Source organism: Myzus persicae, unplaced genomic scaffold, assembly GCF_001856785.1.
Source record: "Myzus persicae strain clone G006 unplaced genomic scaffold, MPER_G0061.0, whole genome shotgun sequence".
In the NCBI taxonomy this organism is placed as follows: domain Eukaryota; kingdom Metazoa; phylum Arthropoda; class Insecta; order Hemiptera; family Aphididae; genus Myzus; species Myzus persicae.
Window position 1 is genome coordinate 207,420 of NW_019103144.1, and position 22,126 is coordinate 229,545.

General features: G+C 28.0%; 1 protein-coding gene across 1 annotated transcript; it reads right to left on the bottom strand.

The window, feature by feature from the left end:
- Window positions 1–5,386: 5,386 nt before the first annotated feature.
- LOC111033854 lies at window positions 5,387–9,656 on the bottom strand. Its single transcript, XM_022314789.1, has 6 exons — window positions 9,599–9,656; window positions 8,334–8,457; window positions 6,026–6,258; window positions 5,800–5,937; window positions 5,622–5,736; window positions 5,387–5,548 (listed from the first exon to the last, which is right to left on the bottom strand). The coding sequence occupies exons 1-6, from the start codon at window positions 9,654–9,656 to the stop codon at window positions 5,509–5,511; spliced, it is 708 nt and encodes a 235-aa protein (XP_022170481.1). The 3' UTR covers window positions 5,387–5,508.
- Window positions 9,657–22,126: the final 12,470 nt, after the last annotated feature.

A 22,126-nucleotide genomic window follows, 5' to 3' on the forward strand; every position in this document is an offset into this window, starting at 1 on the left:
CTAAAAATTTAAGGGAAGGAAAGCCCCTCCTAGTATTTGGTAAGTTAACTAAAAAAATAGTATCGAAAAAGCAATTTTAGAATGATAAAGTAAGAATTATTTTATCAGGAAAAGTATAATATTTTAAACGATTAGCTAACTGTGGAAATACAATTAAAAGATTAATCAAACAATTGTAATCATTGCTATTTGCCATCACAATACATGATGATAACAGAATTCATTAAATAAAAAATCATTAAATATGTATTATAAAATACGTAGTTACCTATGCCCTAAAAAAAAATATTACCCTATCACTAAAAAAATTAATTTTTTCTTTAAATATTTTTTTTCTGGATTTTAAGGCATAAAGGTCCCCACACACTGCACTACCAAGACAGGGAGATCTTATCCAGTGTGCTTAAACCTTAATTATAATAACAAAACGTGTGTACTCGGCAGATGGCGTCGAGTAATCCAACCAAACGACGTAGCCGCTATTGGTCAACCATGACAGTAGCAGCATTTACGGTATATGCATGTAATATATACATGTATTGCATTGCCTGGCATGCTTGTAGAGGGAGACGGCACATATTATATATTATATAGTGTAGGCACAGTTAATAAACTTCTTAGTACTCGCAGTCATACGCAATAGGCCACACATTATTTTTTCGTCTAATTTCTGCACTCCGTATCTAACAGTTAAAGATTATCTATTGGCTACTTGTTGAATATTCATCGTACGAATTATAAATATTAAATAGTTTCATTAGTTCAACTATATAACTTTATTGACATCACTCGACAAGCAGACGCGATACCTTATAACCAGAGAATAACATTAAAAAAAAGGTCGGTACCTACATAGGTATCCATATTACATTTGAATACAGTTAGAATCTATCCGTTACGATAAATTATAATTTGTTTTTGTTATGTAAATACAGCTCTATAATTCACCAAAACATATTATGTCATCATCCAAGCCTCATATATCAGCGAAACAAAGGAAAGATATCAAAAAAGAAAAAAAAAACATCAAAAAATCAGATGGTGATAAAAGCTGTAACGAAATATTGGGCCGAAGAGATTGGCCTGATTTGAAATCCGCAAGCAGTAATCGCGGTCGGACAGCGAAGGAACACCACTCGAAGGAACCAACAAATACTCACAATGACAACAACAACTGTCCACAACGTGAGTGCATATAGATATATTATGTATTATATAATTTTATTCTATAATGGACCTTATCCTAGTATAATAATACATACAATTTCACAATAATCTTTACTATACAATTCTTTCCTTCATAGATACCTGGTACATGCATCGATTAAATAAACTCAAATATATGCGTATAGCATCTTTTAATCAATGTGTAACATTGTAAATTAAAACAGACCTAATTGTGCCATTGTGGTTGGGCGGACGAGTGTAGGTACAGTTGGTTAGTAGTTTATTACCTCGTAATAATACACTCGATCATCGAGTGTCTCTAGTAGTAAGTATTTGATAATATTATTAGTTAAAATAATTTATAGTTAATCCCTTAACGAATATATATATATATATGTATAAATAAGTAACCTCTGTTCAACAAGAGAACTCACGACAAAAATCGGCTCAGTGCACGTACGATATAGTATTGTGTCCCGCAAAGTTCAGAGTGTTTCGACAATCAACCTGTGATCGTTATAGACAACCATAATAATTAATAACACAACCCCCTTCAGTAAAGTTAAAATATATCCTGACACCAGCTAGTACGCTACATTCAGGATTTTTTGCGACGCACTAACGTTACAACTATACTCCCTCGCCCTGCCTCCATAAAAAAATAGATTGTTAAATCTTTACTTTATTTAAAACGTTTTTTCTAACGCGCTATTGTTAAGTCGTTTAGATGTGACCCTATTAATTTTTCACTAAATTTTTTTAAAAATTTTTCATTGAATATTGGTAGTTTGTGATTTCGCATTTGGTCGCGGGCCCGGACTTGACTACTCGAGTTATTTGTGGGTTAACAAAACAAATTCACTTATGCGCTTATCATTTTTATAACATAAATAATTAAAAGAATATAGTTAATAAAGTTATGGTAATATTTTAAATTTTAATTATTACACAATAAATTGTAAGTAGCGACAAAATAACCATAGTTATTAGTGTTATTACCATAGTCTAACAGCTAATTTTTAACGCGCTATAGTATTTCGTCATATTAGGAGAATTGTAGGTTATTGTATTAACTACGTTAATCGCTACAAATAAAGTGCCACTCCCGACCACTGCAATCAAATAATTGTGCCCATCGATTATAATTTATATTTACTTAAATTCTATGTAAGCACTAGTGGTAATAGCCATGAACCCAACAAGAGACAGCGTAATAATAATAATTTAATCATAAACATTATCTTTAGTGTTCGAATTTGAGAGCTTATCACATTAACTTAGGTATTTCTCAATAAAAATTAAAAAACAATATTATTTCCTCATAGTAAGTAATGTTATTTTTGTCCATCATAGATAAAACTAATTCGATCATTTAAATTTTTCATCTTATTAAATTCTGAACTGAACGATGAATGTACCTACGCATCGGTTTTATTTTGTTTGTGTCTGCCATCACGTTTTTTAGCCGATCATATTTTTCCGAGCGGAGACGGTCTATAGCAGGTATGACTATATAGATAATAGTTAATAGTAATACGATATAAACTATAAATAGACAATAACTTAAAGTTAATCAAAATAATTTGAAAAGCTCAATCCTAATAGAAAACATTAAAATAATAGGTAAACGATAAGTCGAGAACACTTCAAATCCCCATTAATATTTTAAAATTACAATTTACTAAAGAAAAACTAAAATCATTATTAATTGAATATGAAATGTCGCCAAACTTTTTATATTTGTTATATTTTTTGGTTTCAATAAGAACTACTGAAAATGGTAAACTTCGTTTTCAATTTTTAAGAATTAGCTATAACAATAGAGCATTCGACGCATTATTAACTTCAAAATAATTTGCAAAATGTTATGATAGTGGATTTTTTTTGATTCCACAAATAAAAATAGTGTGGAATTTTTCCTCTTGACCCACCTAAACACCAACCAAATCCAATTTTCTATCAAAAATCAAATTCAAAGTTGAAAAACAAAGCATTTTTCATGTTCAAAAATTGATGACAGACCAAAAAAAAAAACACATACCTATATTTGGAGAATCAATAGGTACTTACATTCATCGCTCCGCTCAGAATTTAAAATAAATTACAAAGTAGTTCCTAATACATTTTTATATAAATAAATTATTAAGTACCCATAAAATTAGAGTCTGATACACCATACACTGATGCATCTCAGTTCTCCACTCAGAATCCTTTTTTTATATATACCTACATTAAATTAAAATTTCACACTTCCGCCGGTCCATTGACTATTACTGTGACTAATAGTTTACACTTTAAACCTTCTACAGCAGAATTAAATTCTCGGTTTTAAAGGTCAATATGATAAGTAAAAATAATAGACAGGTGCTAATAGAATTGAAATTTGAAAAATTGAATGTGATACCGATTTATAACTAAATTTTAAATATCTAATGTCTAATGATTTTTATTAAACATATTTCTTTTGGAACATTACCATTTTTAATTTCAAACACAGTTGTGTTTACATTCCCCCACGATTATGATGGATCGTAATTTGATTATATTTTAGAAGAGAAATAATTTATAAATTTTCTGTTTGAAATAGCCAAACGACAAGAATTTTTGCCTTCGAAACATACTTTGGGAAATGCATCAAAAAAAAAAAGCAAGCGCATTCATACTCTTATCTGAAGACAATAGACTATAACAGGTAAATTTATCTTTCATAAAATATACCTAATATTATTACATTCATCCTTTACATAGCATGTAAATTACCATAATGACTTTTGCTAAGCATTATGAACTATAGTCACCCAACTTAAATTATGTATGCAGAATACATATTTAATTAAGGATCCAAGTTAATTATTACATTAAAAACATAATATAATGTTAAGTCAAACTATGTTATAGTAGTATACCTAATAATATTATATCGAGAATTATCAACTTAGTAATTATTACTTTATTTGTTTTTTTTATATATTTATAAATGATATGGTATAATAAACTCACTTTTTATAATATGTTTACTTATAGTTTAATACCTACAATCATTCGGTCTTGTGATAAAAGATATCAAATTGTATGTTTAAATAACAATAACATAATTAAAATGTAATTTTATTGAGAATTAAAAAATAACAAATCAATCACTTAAAATTATTGATAATATTGGTTCTTTTTCAAACAATTTCTACATACAATATGTAATAAATATTTAGACTTTTAGTGCAAAATCTACATAATTCTGGGAATTTTTCAATAGCCGCTGTAGGCTGTATCAGTATGTTATATAGGATATAAGGATACGTAAACATAATAAACTGAAGTTAGAAAAAGTTAGGTACGAGGAAAAACATAGGTAACATTCTTCCATTTGTTCCGTATTGTAGAAAATATCTGTTTGAAAATCCCAAGAGTAAAGAACACAGTAATTTAGATAGGTACCTACATGAACAATGAACAATAATAGTGATTTCTGATTAATGATTATGTATATTTTTTATTCTAAACAATATAGAAATTGGTTTACTTAAATGTTGTATAATCTATGAAGTCTTGATTTCTCTTTTATGCTCTATTTTACAAGGTATTATTATACATAATGTCAACAAAAAAAAAAGAAAGAAATATCTGGTTATAGAATTAAAAACCAAGGCATCCATATTTACTCAAAACTCTAAATAAAATGTCATTCAAAAAATATATTTATACTTTAAACTATTAATAAGTAAAGGTCAACCTACATAAAAATCAATTGACAAAATTTGGATTATTTTAATGTAAAGACAAAGACAAGGTTGTAAATTGTGATCCATAATATGATTGCAATGTTAAATTTGAAAACGCACAGAGTTTTTAGAAATTTACCCATGTGTGCTGGGTAAATTTTTACCCCAGAATATAAATTATGTATAATTGGTAAATTGTTCAACATTTTTAGTTATTTACATAAAAAATAAAATTATAAAACACACAATTATTAAGTTTTCAAATTGTATTAGCAAATTGAATGATTATATCATCAATAAAAATTAGTTAGATAACAATTTTTTGTACAAATATTAATACAATATTATGTTTGTTAGTTTTAAATATTAGTTTTAATACTACTGAAATATTTTTATTTGTTATGTGTACATCAAAAAATATTTATAAAAAAGCAATTAACTATAATTTAATTATTATAATATTAAAAAAAACAAATTTATTAATTCTGATCCATATTATGTTTACATTGTTAAAATATTTTTTTTTTTAATTAACGTATAATTTCAATTTTTAATGTTTAGTCATAACTCATATTCATTCAAGTAAGATACCTACTCAGATACACTTTATATGTCTCTGAATCTATTGCTTTACAGTGACTTCATATTCAAATCTTCTTTTCCTAAAATATAAATCAAAATCAAATCGTTAAAATATAAAGACGATTTTTTTTTTTTTAGATGTGAGATATTAACCTTGTTTGCAACGATCTAGATGATGCCATGGCCGTCTGTTCGGAAGGTTCTTGAAGTTCTGTGTGTTCAATGGATGGCGAACAGTTAAATATATTTCTTGTCATGGTTCTCATTTCTTTAAGAGGAAAAATAAACATTTTTAATTAAAAATGTATATTTGGATAGTTATTCAACTCACCTATGGTATTGTAAGACGAGTTTGACACCGATATCACTTGAACATTGTTATTATTTGTATAGACATTATTATTAACCAGCGTTGAAATACCACGTACTGTATTCATGCCTGCTGCAGTATTATTGATCTGCCGCCCACCTAAATAGACAAAAACAAGAAAATATTCAGTTATGTTAGAAAACAGCTAAGAGTTATGAAATGCAGGACAGCAACTTTTTAAACTCACCAACACGGATGCGATGTCCACTGTCAAACACTGTTGGAATCGCAAAACTTTTTAATAGTAGCTTGTCTGGAAGTATGAAGTGTTGATCTTTGAAATGTTTACTGCATACATACTGACGGTAGATGTTGACCAGCGAGAAGTTTGGATACGAATTTAGTATTGATCGGATCCACTTAATTCCTATGATATCATATTTTTCTGTCGGACGAGGAATCATGAGGGAACAAATCAAACTTAATTCATTAATAATTACACATTAACTTCACTAATAATACAAGTAAAAAAATTATGGTATTTTCATCATTGTTACAGACTACAAATAATTTTGAGAAATAACTGGGACGAACCGAGTTTGGTTATCAGTGCAATTCAACATGTTTTGAATTTATGAACTTTGCAATATGTTTAAAAAAAAAAAAGTGTTTTGTGTGTTCCCTTTTGGCACAGTAAAAATACTTAAATTTTAAAATTTGAGTGGTTTCTGCTTTCTGGAAGCAAATTGGAACTTATTGTTACTATTAGATTGTAAGTTTAATAATGCAATAATAATTTGAAAATCCTTCATTAATATTTTGTACACAAGATAAAATTTTCAAAATGCAATGTTTTCGGTAAAATTTAAGTAAGCATTCGGTATTACCAATAGATAAACATATCATCACACATACTTAGTCATCATATAAGCTGACGGTCACCTTTGCTCGGAATCATTTTTTGTAATGAGTGATGTATCATTGAATTCAAATTTAACACATACATTATAATTTATAGTGACTTACTCTATTACAAGGTGCATTTGACACCTACAGTATAGCAGAGCAGATACCAATTTTTTTATTGTATATCATCACCTTTTGGAAAAGAAAAATGGTGTTATTTCTATATATTTTAGAGAACTGAAGATTTAGGATTCAATACTCAATGAATTAAGTCTATCGTCATCCGTGGTTTATCTGAAGTACGATTTAAATACATTTCGGAGGATATATGGATTGTTCTGCTGAACAATTTGATACTTTACAACATAAATACATATGTAATCCTATTCCAATAAATGGATACAAGCTTGAAATGTCAGGACCTTTACCTATTTTATTGAAATCTTAAATAATTATTGTCAGTCTAGTAAAAAATACCTACCTAATTTTGAAAAAGTATTAATATGATAATAAAAGTATTTGATTAAAAAAGTATTAAAAATACTATACTATATACTAAATGCATTTTATGAATACTCACTAAGTATCTGAAAACCAATATAAGTATTTTTTTTAAATTATAGGTAGGTAAATTATTTAATTTCCCTATTATGTGACCAACTATAAACAAATATATGATTATATTACCAATATTGTTTCAACGCAAACTATAAAAATAAAATAACCAAATTTTTGTGAAAAAATAATTAATAAAACTGACTTATGATGTTTAAATATTTCAAAATACATAAAAAAAAAAACTATTTAAAATGTAGAATACCATAAAAATATTTTACGAGGTTATAAAGGTTATCGCTTACATATTTTCTCAATAAATCCAATAAAATAAAAATAAAAAATTTCATTTTATTGTAAGGAGCTTAAATTTAAAACAATTTAACTTCTAGCGACGTCCCTCCCTTTAAAGGGATTCGGAATTTGCCTCCCTCCCCCAGGGCAATTACCCCTCGTCACCACCCTAAATAGTTACCCCGATATGCACCATGTCCTTCAAGACACACCCATCACTACAAACAATAATCATTTTACTCAAAACACCATTAAAGTTTCCTTAATTCGACCACGCATTTTAGTACAAAAATAAAATTTTTAATTTACTTATAAATATAAATGTATAAGTATATATATTATGTAATATGTACTTCCTATAATATGGGTATTTATACTCACTGAAATAACTTCACTTTTCTTGAATTGCTTTGACAATCCGGTATCGAACAAGTCACGACCATCTTGTGATTTGCAGAATGTGGTGATGCTTTGGTTTATTGCAAATGTCTAAAACGGCACAGACAATCGTTATTTTTTGAATAATCTCAGATATGGACCAACACTGAAGAGATTTCTCGATGCAGACTTAATTTTAATACTTCGCAATTTATGAATCGGACTGACTGACTGATCTCTGCATGAACGATATATGAAATAATGTATTACTTATAATTAATACCATACATTTAATACGTAGAACAATAAAGTAGCGACGCTCGACTTAGCAAATGCATACAACGTCACACCACTGCAAATACAATAACTAAAATGACGTGGTATCTGGTTGTCACTAAAACCAATTCCGTCGAAGCTAGTACCTGTTAGTGCCATGTAGCGCTCTGCTCGGTGGTGGTATAGAACAGTGGTTTTCAAACTGGGTGCTGCGGCACACTGGTGTGCCGCGGTTTTTCCATGAATTACCAATTGCATTGAATTTTTTACCTAAAAAAAGGTCAGTGTGTCGTAAGAATTATTTGAAGTATATGGTGTTATGAATAATAAAAGTTTGAAAACAACTGGTATTGGACGATGGCAATAATATTATCAAGACTGGGCTTAATAATATTTTTAACTCAATTTTTTTTAAAATTAAGTTAACAAATACTACTAACTTAACTCAACTTCAATCAATAAGTAAATGTAAGAAATTAAAAAAAAATGCATTTATAAGGTCAATAAGGTCAATAAGGTTAATAAGGCATTGGAAACTGGAAAGAAATATCTATGAATATTATTATGCATGTAATTTAAAACATGTATCATTTAAGATCTTCATATTTCACTTGGAGTTTATTTAAATTTAAATTTGAGTATAAACGTGCTTACTGTATTGTTTAACATTTATAATTCAAAAAATAAAGAACTCAAACATTCAAATTATAAAAAACTTCCTTATTTCTACTTATAGGTAGTGTATATTATATAATATATACATACAATATATACTTCCCAACTAGATTATATAAAATATCTATTCAATTTTAATAACATTGACATCTCAAAATTTTGATCTACCATTGATAATTTTATTTAGTAACACTGTCCTCCAGCTTTAAAAAGGTTAACATATTTATCTTTAATATAACCAATTTAGTAATGGTGATAATGATAAATGTTTAATATTTGTTTTAGAAAAAATTATCAACATGAAGTTTACAATGGTAATTTGAATCTAAAACATTATTTCCCTCAAACTCAGTGGCGTCATTTCAGTTTTCAATAGAGGGGGACAAAAGATTTGACCAGCCCGAATGAGTAAAAAAAACCTCTCACTTCGCTCGCTCAAGCATATGTCTACTTTTTTTTTTATCAAATTATCATTCTCACCTTACTTATTTCATAATTTTTATATTTTGTATTCCAATTATTAAGTTAATTTATATTAACTGGGTAATAACATCATTTGCAAATATATGGTAGCAAATATTTTATAAAAATAATTTTATATTAATATACCAATTAAGACTATGTAAACTGATAAACATTTTTATTAATTAAGAAAAATATTATTGATTTATTTAAAGATATCTTTTTTTTTTCGTTTTTGAAAATACATCGACTTTATCATCTAAGTTTATTTTACCTGATACATCACTTTCCACTGCTATGACTAGTAAATAACTCATCTGTTCATTTCCCATTGTTAGCCGTAGATTGGTTTTAACTAATTTTATAGAAAAAAAAAGCGCTCATTGGATGCAGTAGTAACAGGGGAAGTCATAAGAATATTTATAATTTTAAGAGTTCCTTGTATAGCATTTGGAGTTGATTTAAAATGTTTGAAATTGAATCAAGGTCATGAATTCCATCACCTCTGTCTTTCTTGAAATGATTTATTACACATTTGCAGATGGAAATTCACTATGAACATTTTCATAGTGAATTTTAAAATTTCTTTAATGGTTAATAAAAGAAACCAATTGGAGACTTTCTAAATTAAAATAATCAATATTAGAGGATAAGAAAATATTACAAGTAAGAATTATTTCATTACCTACTAGGATTTCTGAAGAGATGGTTTAGTTCATTCAAATATCTAAAACAAATAATATTAAAAAATATTATACACTCATTAATTAATGCTGATAAAAGTAATAAGTTTTTCAATTAAATTATATTAATAATTAATACAAATAGAATGTAAATTTCAATTAAGGTTGTAAATTGTAGTATAAAAACTAATTTTTTATGTCACTCAATGGCAAATTGTTTTCAATAGATGTATCATGTATAGCTATTATTTTTGAACCTCGTCCCTTGCCTTATTGTAGATTGAACAAAAAAATCTTGAAGATTTCTATTTAATCTCACTGGTCTTTGATTTTTTGAACTATTTCATCAACTATTTCATTTTTTTCAGTAACAAACTTATGAAGTGTAAAAACATATTAAAGGACAAAAACTTTTAAGTAATCAACCAAAAACACAAAAACTATCTTTTAATAAAAAAAAAAATCAAACACCAATATTAAAAACAAATTAAACGTCAAAACATTGTTAAAGCACATTTGGTCTTACTGCATTCAGTTATAGGGAGCAGCTAAACTATCAAATTTACAAAAAAAATAGGTAGATATCTCAATCCATTGAATTCCCTCTAATAACAGGTGCACCCTACTACATCTTCAACTACACTTTACACACCAACCTAGGCATAAATATCATATCCAAGACCATACCTACCTTTAACAGACGTTCCAATCCGGCCTAGAAAACCATCAAAACCTTCCACTAGAGTATCTCAAATAGTAATCCTGGAAACCCACTTAAACCATTAACTCACCAGTGAAGCAGATACCTCTTAAATAAAAATTAATGCCTAAATATCAAATATGCATATTTGTATATAATGCATACATACAATTTAATAATTTAAACTGCGGTGTTTTAGTAAAAATTGGACTCACCGAGGTTCTGGAATAATAAGTAGTTGTAATTCATGAAAGATGCTGAAGTTTAAAATTAGTTTAAAAAAAACATTTTCACTGTTCCCAAATAACCTTCACCAAGCTTTATAACCCAATACATTTTAATTATTTATTTATTTATTGGGAACAACAGGCTTATTATCAAGGCTCATATAAAATATATTTTTTTAACTGCATCTAGTAACTCAAAACTCAACATTCAATGAACAGATTACACTTATATGGAATAAAGCAACGAGTATGTTTGGTTTCTTAAAACGAAACTGTAGTGTATTTAAAGACCCAACTTGTTTGAAAACAGTATGACACCATAAAATATTATATTGTTCATTTAAACTTTTATTAATAGAATATGGTTCAATCATATGGACTCCTATCATATTGTTCAAACTACCAAAACCGAAGAATTACACAAACCTTTTTCCGTTTGATATAATACAAACTTGGAGAAATTGACACCCCATTTAATGTAAAAGCTAAAGCATTAAATCTTCTATTTCTAGCAGATAAAAGAGACATAACAATCAATTATGTTTTTTCTTAACTCAATTATTAAATAATTTAATTGATTGTCCTGAGCCTTAGCTAAAATTCCTTTAAATATACCAAGCCACACTCTCTGTTTTACATCAAGCTTTTTTATACAACTTCAAAAACAAAACTATATTCATTATGCCCATCTAAATTTTATTTTATTAAAGGGCAATTCCATTAATAACGCTCTGACGTTTTTTTCGATTCACCAAGCAGAATGAAAAAATAGTTTTAAGTAATAACTCATAATTTTATGTTTTGTATTAATATTTAACATTCATGTATAAATGCCATCCATTTAGTTGTATTTTATTTTAATTTTAAGATAAGTTTTAAGGTTTTTTTTATTCCTACTTGACACAAATTAACATCATTCTCAAATTTTTGAATTAGCTGTAAGAAACTTTTTTAATTTGTCATATCGTTTATGAATTTTTCATAATCATTCTCTTATGGTTCCCAGGAGAAGTCAATTTGCCTACTCCGGCATATTTCAGGCGCTCTCATCAAACGTTGTATTCTGTCAATATTCTGGTAGTTGTCCCAGTCGAATAGTGCTTGACTAGCACAATCATTCATTCTATCGTCATCAAGCCAATAAACTGATTTTTGATCTTGTTCGATCTCTTTCGTTTTTCACCATACACAAAAACGTTGGATAAAATATTTGAATTTTTTTAATAATTATTTTATATTAGCTCTCATTTCTAAAAGACTAATTAAAAACATTATCATGATGACACACAAGTACACAATACACAAGAAAAACACATAATATAGATTATAGACTGTGATATAGGGTAGAATAGAGTTTCCATAGGTCCTGGACTTTCCGGGACACTTCCGGTTTTGTGACTTTTGTCCCGGTGCCCCGAAAAAAGGGCTCTGGCTACGAAAATATCCCGGATTAATATTTATAGTCGAAAAATTACAAATTTTTATTACATATATTCACCGGAATACCGGATATAAATTACGGTATTCGGAAAAAAAATCCCCAAAGTTTGTTTTGTCGAGTTTGCAAAGTTTACTTATATAATATAATTGTACATCCTAAACGGAAACAACAAATGTCGGTGTAGCGTCCTCTCAATAGTGACCAATTAGTTTGAGTCCAGAACGCATAATAGCCGTTAATCGCATTATCGACAGATAAAGATGTTATCTACGTATCCAAATCATTATAGTAGTACGATTGACAAATAATAAAATGATAAATGATCGGAACAAAATTTCTTGAGTCTAGAAAAATATTATTGGTGGTCTATTTATTACCCCTCCACAGACTGCGGGCCTATATTATTAACGATAAATTATTACGGTTAAACTTTAGGGCTTAGACGGTTAGTATACTTCTATAGTTCCTGTACATAGTTCAGTATAAAGTACCTTGTCTCTGAGTAATTTTTATATCTGTGACTGTGTAATTATGGAAATACTTAAATCCAATCAAGGAAATGACAAAATTTGTTTTAAAGATTTTACTTACGTACATCAAAAAGATTGTAAATTTTTTATCAGATGGAGATGTTCAAATTTCAAAATATAGTTCGTTTAAGTGTCCAGCTATTTTAAAAACATCACATAACATTAAAAATCCACGGGAAGTCCACGATCATAATTATTCTGCAGATCGAAATGTTTAGATTTATTTAATTATTATACTATCATTTATACGTCCATAATTTTTCGTTTTTTTTAATAAGTATTTTTTATTTTTTTATATTTAAAATGACTTAAATATGTATAAACTTTTTCTCTTATAAATAATATCATTATTTATAATTATAAAATTAATTACTTAATTTAAAACATTATGTTATTTAATTACTGTACTATTTTTACTAAATTGCACTTACCCGTTTATAAATAAATAAATATTTATATAGCAATATTATATATTCACTTATTTATCAATATTAAAAATAATAATTATTTATAAATATATAGCTGTAGCTGTCACAAAAATTCAAATAAAAATCAAAAATAAAGCTTTAGCGTCAAACCATACTCCCTGCCAAATATTTTCCGAGGCAATCGAAAATGTAGCAGTAGATATTTTAGCTGAATTGCCTAAAGAAAGTCATATTAAACGTACCATTAGAAACCATCGAAGTTATCACAATCCAAAAGAACCTCAAAAAATACAAGAAATTATTATTCAAAGTATAAAATAGTATATTATATTTAGGAGAAATACATATTATAGTTAACAATAGTTATATCAATTTTTTTTTATAGATGAATGGGCATTTATTGATAATGATTGACTATTACTGAAGGACAATGGTCCAGAGGCGTCTGAAAGAATAGTTATGTTTGCAACAGATGATCATTTAAGACTACTTATAGCATCAGACACCTGGTATTTAGACGGAAGTTTCAGATTGTCTCCAAAATTTTTCTTACAATTATACGTAATACAGATTTAAAAAAATAATGTATTTTTAACTTCAATTTATTGTATTTTACAAAGAAAAACTAAACAAACATATGTGGAAATGTTCCAAATTAATAATTATAATAGAAGAATGTGCTAAACGAAATTTATATCCCAACCCCAAATACTTACATCTTGACTTTGAAAGTGCAGTTATTGAAACAGCAAAAGAAGTAATTGGTGTTCATATAAATGTAAGAGGCTGCTTCTATCATTTGTGTCAATTAACCTTCCAGAAAGTACAAGAACTGGGACTTGCCACAATGTACAAAAGGGATGAAGAATTTCGGAAACATTGTGGAATGGTTGACGCACTTGCATTCCTTCCTTCGCACCTCATAGAAGAAGGTATGACTTATTTAAAAAACAATTTACCCGAAAATCTCACGGATCTATTAGATTATTTTAATGTATACTACGTTAGTGGAAAATATCGAAGAATTGAAAATAAAGAAAATAATATTAGGTTTCGAAAACTACCACCAATGTACCCACCAGCTGTATGGAATGTAAATGAATCTACCCTCAATGACTGTAACAGAACCAACAACATTGTTGAAGGATGGAACAATAGGTTCTCAAAACTAGTTGGTCAAAAACATCCCACAATATGGAAACTAATAAGAAAAATTAAAAACGAAATCAACGCCGATCGAGCTAAGTTAGCAATAGATGATTTAGGTGAACTCGAAGAGAGCCGAACAAAAAGAGACCACAATAAAACTGTAAACATCCGTCTAAAAGAATTAGTCAAAATACAAAATGAAGAAAACATGACTATTGGGGAATTTTTGACAGCTGTGAGTAATAACATACGCAAGAGAACTGATCAACTTTTTATTATATAGGTAAATAGGTATTATTTTAATTTTATGCGCAATGTGATTTGTTCATTATTATCATAATTATTTTTAATTTTTGCGTAATCTAGCTGTGTGATCACTGATAATAGTTATCATTCAAATTTTATTTTATTTTAAAATTATTTTATTTTATTATTAATTATTATTTTAGAACAGTTAGGTATATCTTTGGGGAATTTTTTTCCGGGGATTTATTTTCCTAGATTCATAAATTACACACTGTTTATCTATATAATTCGTTGGTACGTTTATTTTGATATATTTTTAATTTCCACTGTTGCAGCATAAAACTAATATCATGAATTTATTATTGTTAATATTATTATTATCTAATCTGGTGGTATGGTAGCATGCAGATAGGAAAAAACAAATTTGGTTCGTTGTTAAAGTTCGTATCGAGGTACTTGTTTTATTATTATATATTATAACGTTTATTTCGTATTTGACAATTGTGGTATTTTGTCATAACTAACTGTTTGTTTTTCTTTCTTTTAATTATGCCACCAAAACGTTTAAGCCGTTTTACAGAAAAACTAGGAAATAAGTCTACATTTAAAAAAAAAGTGCTTAGTGATAATCTATGACGTGTTTTGTATAATTTGTTCTAGTCCATTTTTAGTAAGTTATGCTGAAAGCTGAACGATCCTATGTAATAGACCATTTAAAAATGAAAAAGCTTTTAACGTCCAACAATGCTGCTTCAATTAGTTCGGTACGTAGTACGTACATTTTTTAGCAATTGAAAAGCTGAAAATACTTCACCATAACTTGCAACGAAAGAATTAAAGTTCGTTCATCAAACAATTTCTCACGGTCAAAGTTTTAATTCCATGAATTGCACTTCAAGTTTATTCGTAAACTATTTACTTACTATTAATGAAAAATAATTTACAGCTGCTTTTTTAATAAAAAGATTATTTACAAATAAATTCAATCATAATAATACATGTAATAATACATATTTTTCTTTCAAAATATTTAAATGGAAATGAAGGAAAAAGAATAAAACATTCCAATGATAGAATCCCATTACGAACTAAATTTAGAAATTTAACTAAAAATTAAAGAGATAGGTCAGATCTAGGACTTTCTAGAGTAAGGAATTTGATGCCTACTAATATTATTAAAAATATGTCTCGGTTTTGAGTAGCAGAGTAGGTAATAATAATCTGGCAACCCTACAGCGAAGGATATAAAATATTTATTTGTACCTTTTACATACTATAATTGAGTACTGTTACTACTTATACTTTGTCCCATGTATAATACATGATTAGAAACGACACGATCAACAGTAAGATTAATTATTATTGTCTATCTATTATTCGTCCACAAAATGATGACTTTAGTTTTGATTTTCTTCCATGCTCGCTAGTCGCTACTCGGAGCGCACTCTTTCGTCATAGCATTAATAAATGTAGTAGTGTAAAATGAATGAAATAATCGAATGCCCTGTGTTCAGAATTTATGGTATATAATATAGATGACCAATTCGGCCTTAACTGGTACTGCAAGCGTAGTTCTAATGACCAACGAATGAACTCACTATACGTACCATAGACCTGATAGTAAATGGACTGTTCTTAGAGAGAGAAAAAATATATCCAACATGAGAGGGAAGATTTAGGTAAAATGTCATGGATAATAAAGTTAATTGTCAATTTCATCCATGAAAACCATAGCTATATTACTGTTCTTTGTTGTTTTAAATTCTTAAGTTTAAGTCGACACCTGCTTATTATCGAAATCGAAGTTAAAACGAAATAATTTTAAATATATTGACTGTCATCATGGTTCTGATATGCTCCTTAAAAATTTGTAGAAATGTTACTGGTAAAGGTAAATTTCAGGCACACAGGTACATAATTTTGATTTTTAAGCATTTTGTTATTCTTTAACTAGTTTACGATAGTTAAAAGTTCTGAAATTTTTAAATTTCCAGCAGACCATTATATGGCTAAAAAATGGTTGTTTCGTTTAAAAGAAATTCAACCATCTTATGAACAAACAAAATCAGCAGTAATATGTAGTGCTCATTTACAGATATTGGCAGATTTCACAAAATTCATACTCGTATCTAAGAAAACGAAATAAACTTTTACTTTCTCAAAACTTGGCCATGAAAAGAGAAATAACAAACTACCGCCAACTAACAAATCATCTAAAAAACAAAAATAAGATTGCCGAAAATGTATTCTCAGTTTTGAAGGTTAGAAAGGGGACCATGCTAATTAACAGACATGGGTAGTATTCTGATTTCTGAGTACAGAATTCGGAATACTTTTTATTCAATTACATTTTAAAAATAATTTCATTATTTTTCCGTCATAGAAGTTGGTTTTGTACTTGTATAGGTATGTATATTTCTATACAAAATATTTTATAGTAATATATTGTATATATTTTTATAATTTTATTTTATTTTCTACTATATTTAGTTGGCCAGAAATGATAATATAATTTTTATAATGATATTGACTATTAACTATAAAATTATTATATTTAACTATTAAGTATTAATTAATAGTTTGTTTTTTTTTTTTATTGTATTTTATCATAGTAATTCCTTTTATCATAACTATTTACAATTATTATTATTTAATAAGCATAAATTTGACCATTGGCTTATAGAAGTTGAACAGTATTGTAATGTTGTGTAATTAATAATTATGTTAGTATAATACTATAATGTTGATTATTATTTATTTTTAGCTTATAAAATAATGAATATGTTTTGATGAAATAAATGTTTTAAAAGTATTATATTGATTGATATTATTGTATTATAATAATTTAAGTACAATAGTTGGTGATATGAGATCTTATCTTATATATGTATACTCATATAGGTGTGTATTATCGAGATTATATTATTGTTCATTTATAAACACAGAATTGAAAAAATTATAATTTTGCTATTAAAATCTAAATCTTCTGAAAAAAAGTATTTGAAAAAATTGGAAAATACTTTTTGTGAAGTATTCCAAATTCTTTGGAATATTATTATCATAAAGTATTCGAATACATACCTATTCTGAATACTTTTTTTTAAGCATTCGGAATATATATTTGAAATACTTTTAAAAAGTATTTTACCCAAGTCTGATAATTAATAATTACAATGCACAATGTAGTGAAACCTAATGATGCGAGTTTCGTAAATTTACCATGCAAAATTTAATATTATTATAGGAAATATTACCTCCTGTTCAACAAACTATGGTTTTAAAACAATTAAATTTGAAAACAGGAAGAGAAATTTCCCCTGGGCTCCGGTGTTTTGCTTTAACATTACATTTTTATTCGCCAGCAGCATATAACTATGTCCGAAAAAATTTCAATTAATGCTTACCGCACCCAAGTACGCTTCGATCATGGTATTCGACTATTAATGGATCACCTGGATACACAAAAGAATCCTTGCATGCAATCAAAATTAAAGTTGAAGAGATGGCTAAAAATGAGAAAAGCTTATTTGTGGTTTAATAATGGATGAGATGTCCATCAAAGAAAATATTCATTTTAATGGCAAGCGTTTGAAAGGGTATGTTGACTACGGTACTGGTACAGACAATTTAGAAGGACTTCCTAGAGCTAAAGAGGCATTGGTGTTTTTATTAGTTGCAATTAATTCAAATTGGAAGGTTCCAATATCCTACTTTTTAACATGTGGTCTTTCTTCAGAAGAAAAACACAATATTGTTCTCTCCAACTTGAGGTTCATTCATGAAACTGGTGTTATTGTTAAATCTTTAACTTTTGATGGGGCACCAAACAATATTTCAATGGCTAAAAATATTAGGGGCAAAACTAAATTTTCCTACCATGGAACCTTATTTTGCACATCCAGTGACCAAGGAGAGAATCCATATATTATATGATCCTTGTCACATGCTGAAACTTTGTAGGAATACATTAGGGGACTACAAACAAATATTTTTTCATAATGAATCAATTCAGTGGCAATACTTTAAAGAACTAGTTAAGTTACAAGAAGAAAGTGAACTTCATGCAGAAACAAAAATTCGACGACGGCATATAAACTATTTTAAAGAAAAAATGAAAGTCAACTTAGCTGCCCAAACATTTAGTTGTAGTGTGGCTGATGCGTTTCAATACTGTTCAGAATCATTAAAAATAAAGAAATTTCTTAATTGTGGCCAAACTATTAAGTTCTGTCGTACAATTAATGATATTTTTGACTTTCTGAACACAATAAATTTCTTGAACAAGTCAGAATTTAAGAAACCACTTAGGAAATGTGATGCATTAAAAATTAATAATTTTAGAGAAAATTCCATACAATATATATCAAACTTAAACGTGGAAATTGTCAAGAAAGAAGGCGGTCAACAAGTAAAATCTAAAATTTCTATTTTAGAATCACATCGACGTACTGGATTTTATGGGCTAATTATTTGTTTGACTAGCATAAAAAAATTGTTTTCTGACCTAGTTGTAAGTGACCAACTCGATTTTTTACTGACATACAAAATGTCTCAAGATCATTTGGAAATGTTCTTTTCGGCCATTCGTGCAAAAGGAGGATTTACAAACAATCCAACAGCTACCCAGTTTGAAGCTGCGTACAAGAGGCTGATTGTTCATTCTGAAGTTATGGTGGTGTCAAGAGGTGCAAATTGTATAGCACAAGATGATACAAATATTTTAAGTGTAAGTAGTGGCAGAAAAAAAATAGAAGAAAATTATTTGGATATGTTGTGTGTCGAAGAAGATGATGAGTTATTAAAAGTAAATACTTCAGGTGATGTGGTTCTAAATTACTCGGTGAGTAGTAGACCAGAAGAAAAGTTTACTTTTGATGTCATATCATACATTGCAGGCTACATATCAAGAAAAATTATGAGAACAATTAAATGTAAACACTGTTCATTAGAATGCATAGATTCAAATAAGGACGCGTGGTCAACAACTTTATTAGGAATCAAAAATAAAGGAGGCCTCACTCGACCTTCAGCAGATGTTATTTCTTTGTGTGAGGCAGCTGAAACTGTTTTTTTAACGCAAACAAGTTTAATTTAAAAGTTAAAAATCCAATTGAACATCTAATTATTAAAACCTGCTCAAATATAAATATTCACAACTACTTCAAAAAAATAAGTACACATATTTTATCTCAATCTCCTCTTAATAACCATTTATTACAGTTAATCAAACTTATTCTTAAAACATACTTTCAAATCAGATTGCATCATTACAATAAAATTCTAAGTCAACCACAAGACACCGAATCAGATCACATTTTACCAAGCTCATTCATTTTAGACATCAGTAGTGTACATACCTGTATAATATTTGTATAATACTACAATATTAAATATGATTAAATATGTACATTTTAATATCTTGATTAGATTAAATGATAATAGTATTAATAATTTTACCTTAGTTTCATCAATCATCAGCCTGTTCTGAGAAATAAGTACCTACTTCAACATTTAAAATTTAAATAGATGCTAATTAGCAAATAAGATCACCCAACATTACCAATTCACATAAACCTATAAAATTATAAATATAACATCTTCAGTTGGTTATTTACAAAATATGTAGGTATTATAAAAATGTGTATTCCTGAAATTATCAGGTCTATGCAGCCAACACTTTTTTGGATATAAAAAAAGCCCGGTTCTATGGAAAGTAAAATACTACAACTCTTTCTACCATGATATTTTACCTAACAGTATTCATGATGAAGGCTGTGGAGTTCGATAGGCGAGGGGGTCTAAAAGCGCAGTCCATTTATTATCAGGTCTATGATACGTACGTACCTACCTACTATAACTATATACTTTTTTTAAACTCCTATATCAGGGGTACAACACTCATACCCAAACTCTAGTGTTATTTGAAAAAAGTGGGGACATGGCCTTGAATTCATGGCCACTGCCATTTCGATATTTATCAGAACCAGCTGAAGGATCGTATCTTGAAAAATATTTTTTTTAATTGCTGTGTTTTTATGTATTGTTTTAAAATAGCTGAAGTCATTTGTAAATATAATTGTCTTTAATATATAATCCTACGTTAATAATAATAATTTAGTTAATAATTCATAAATGTCGACATCGCTTATCGCATAAAAAAATCGTTCATAACAACCTACAGGTAGTCGTTTATAATATCAATGTTAAACTTCCAACTCTCGCCTACCAGTCAGAATGTCCCTTCTACATTGTTATGCGCCTGTATTGAACAACAAGCGCTTCCAGTGACTGATTGCTGTACCAAACGATCAGTACCAATTTTTCTGTTAACAGACTACTGAGTCTAGAGGCTTCAGATGTCCGCAAGACTGTGTGGAGAGCGGAAATATAACTGGTCGCTAACTGTCATTATAATTATCGTAATTTTAATAGACGTCGAGTAATCGTGAAGTTTCTTTCATCAGTCATATTTTTTTTTTTTTAGTAAATACAGTGTTTGAATAAAATGGATCATCAGTTATTGAACGTAAGTAAACCTATTTTAAACTTCAACAATATATTGGTATTTGATACCAAATGGAGCTTTTGAGGAACCTTGTTTTAAATTTTCAATCTTTATTTATAAAAGTTGAACATTTTATAAATTTTTGACTACAAACTCATAAATAAATTTTCAATATGATAAATTTTGTCAACATTTTAACTTTAAATGTCTAAAAAAATTGTGCAAATGTATTTTTAATTCACTATAATGGATAGTGTAGTTTTCAACTGATTTTGTAACAATTTATCAAAAAACTAGTATTAAATTTCAGTTTCAAGTTTTCTGACCCAACAAATATTATTTTATTGATATAAACAGGACTAAAATAAATTGAAAACTGAAAATATCGGTAAACAGTTTAAAACATGTCCAATATGTTGAAAATGTTAACTAGTATATACAATTTGTAATAAAACGTTTGGTGTAAATGTCAATTGTCAAGTACTTACAGTTTTTTGTTTTTGAATTATAACAAAATAAGAAATCTTTCCATGAGAAATTCACTAGATTTTCATTCAATGTTTTAAAATTTGAACTTAAAACGCTCATATACATTTAATTTGACTTTAAAGCGGACATTTCTTTTGATTAAGATAGACAAACTTATGCGGAATCTTGTATTAAAATTGAATTATACATGAATTTACTATGAATTTCTAACTCAAAATAATTTCGAAAAAAACCACACTTAATTGCAAAATCAATACATTCATCGCTCCGATCAGAATTAAAATATGACGTGAACAATGTAAATTACATTTAATTATGTGAGTTCGTTGAAATAATATAGTCGGCAATCTATTTTAATTATTAGTCTGCAAATAAAGTGATTACTCCCCCTCCCCCACCTAAAA

Excerpts from the sequence above, each read along its gene's own strand:
- LOC111033854 (XM_022314789.1), bottom strand. The coding sequence starts at position 9,656 with ATGGGAAATGAACAGATGAGTTATTTACTAGTCATAGCAGTGGAAAGT. Across the intron at positions 8,458-9,598 it reads AGTGGAAAGTGATGTATCAG|GTAAAAAATTCAATGCAATT; the intron begins GTAAAATAAACT and ends ACCTTTTTTTAG. Across the intron at positions 5,737-5,799 it reads CTCGTCTTACAATACCATAG|AAATGAGAACCATGACAAGA; the intron begins GTGAGTTGAATA and ends TTCCTCTTAAAG.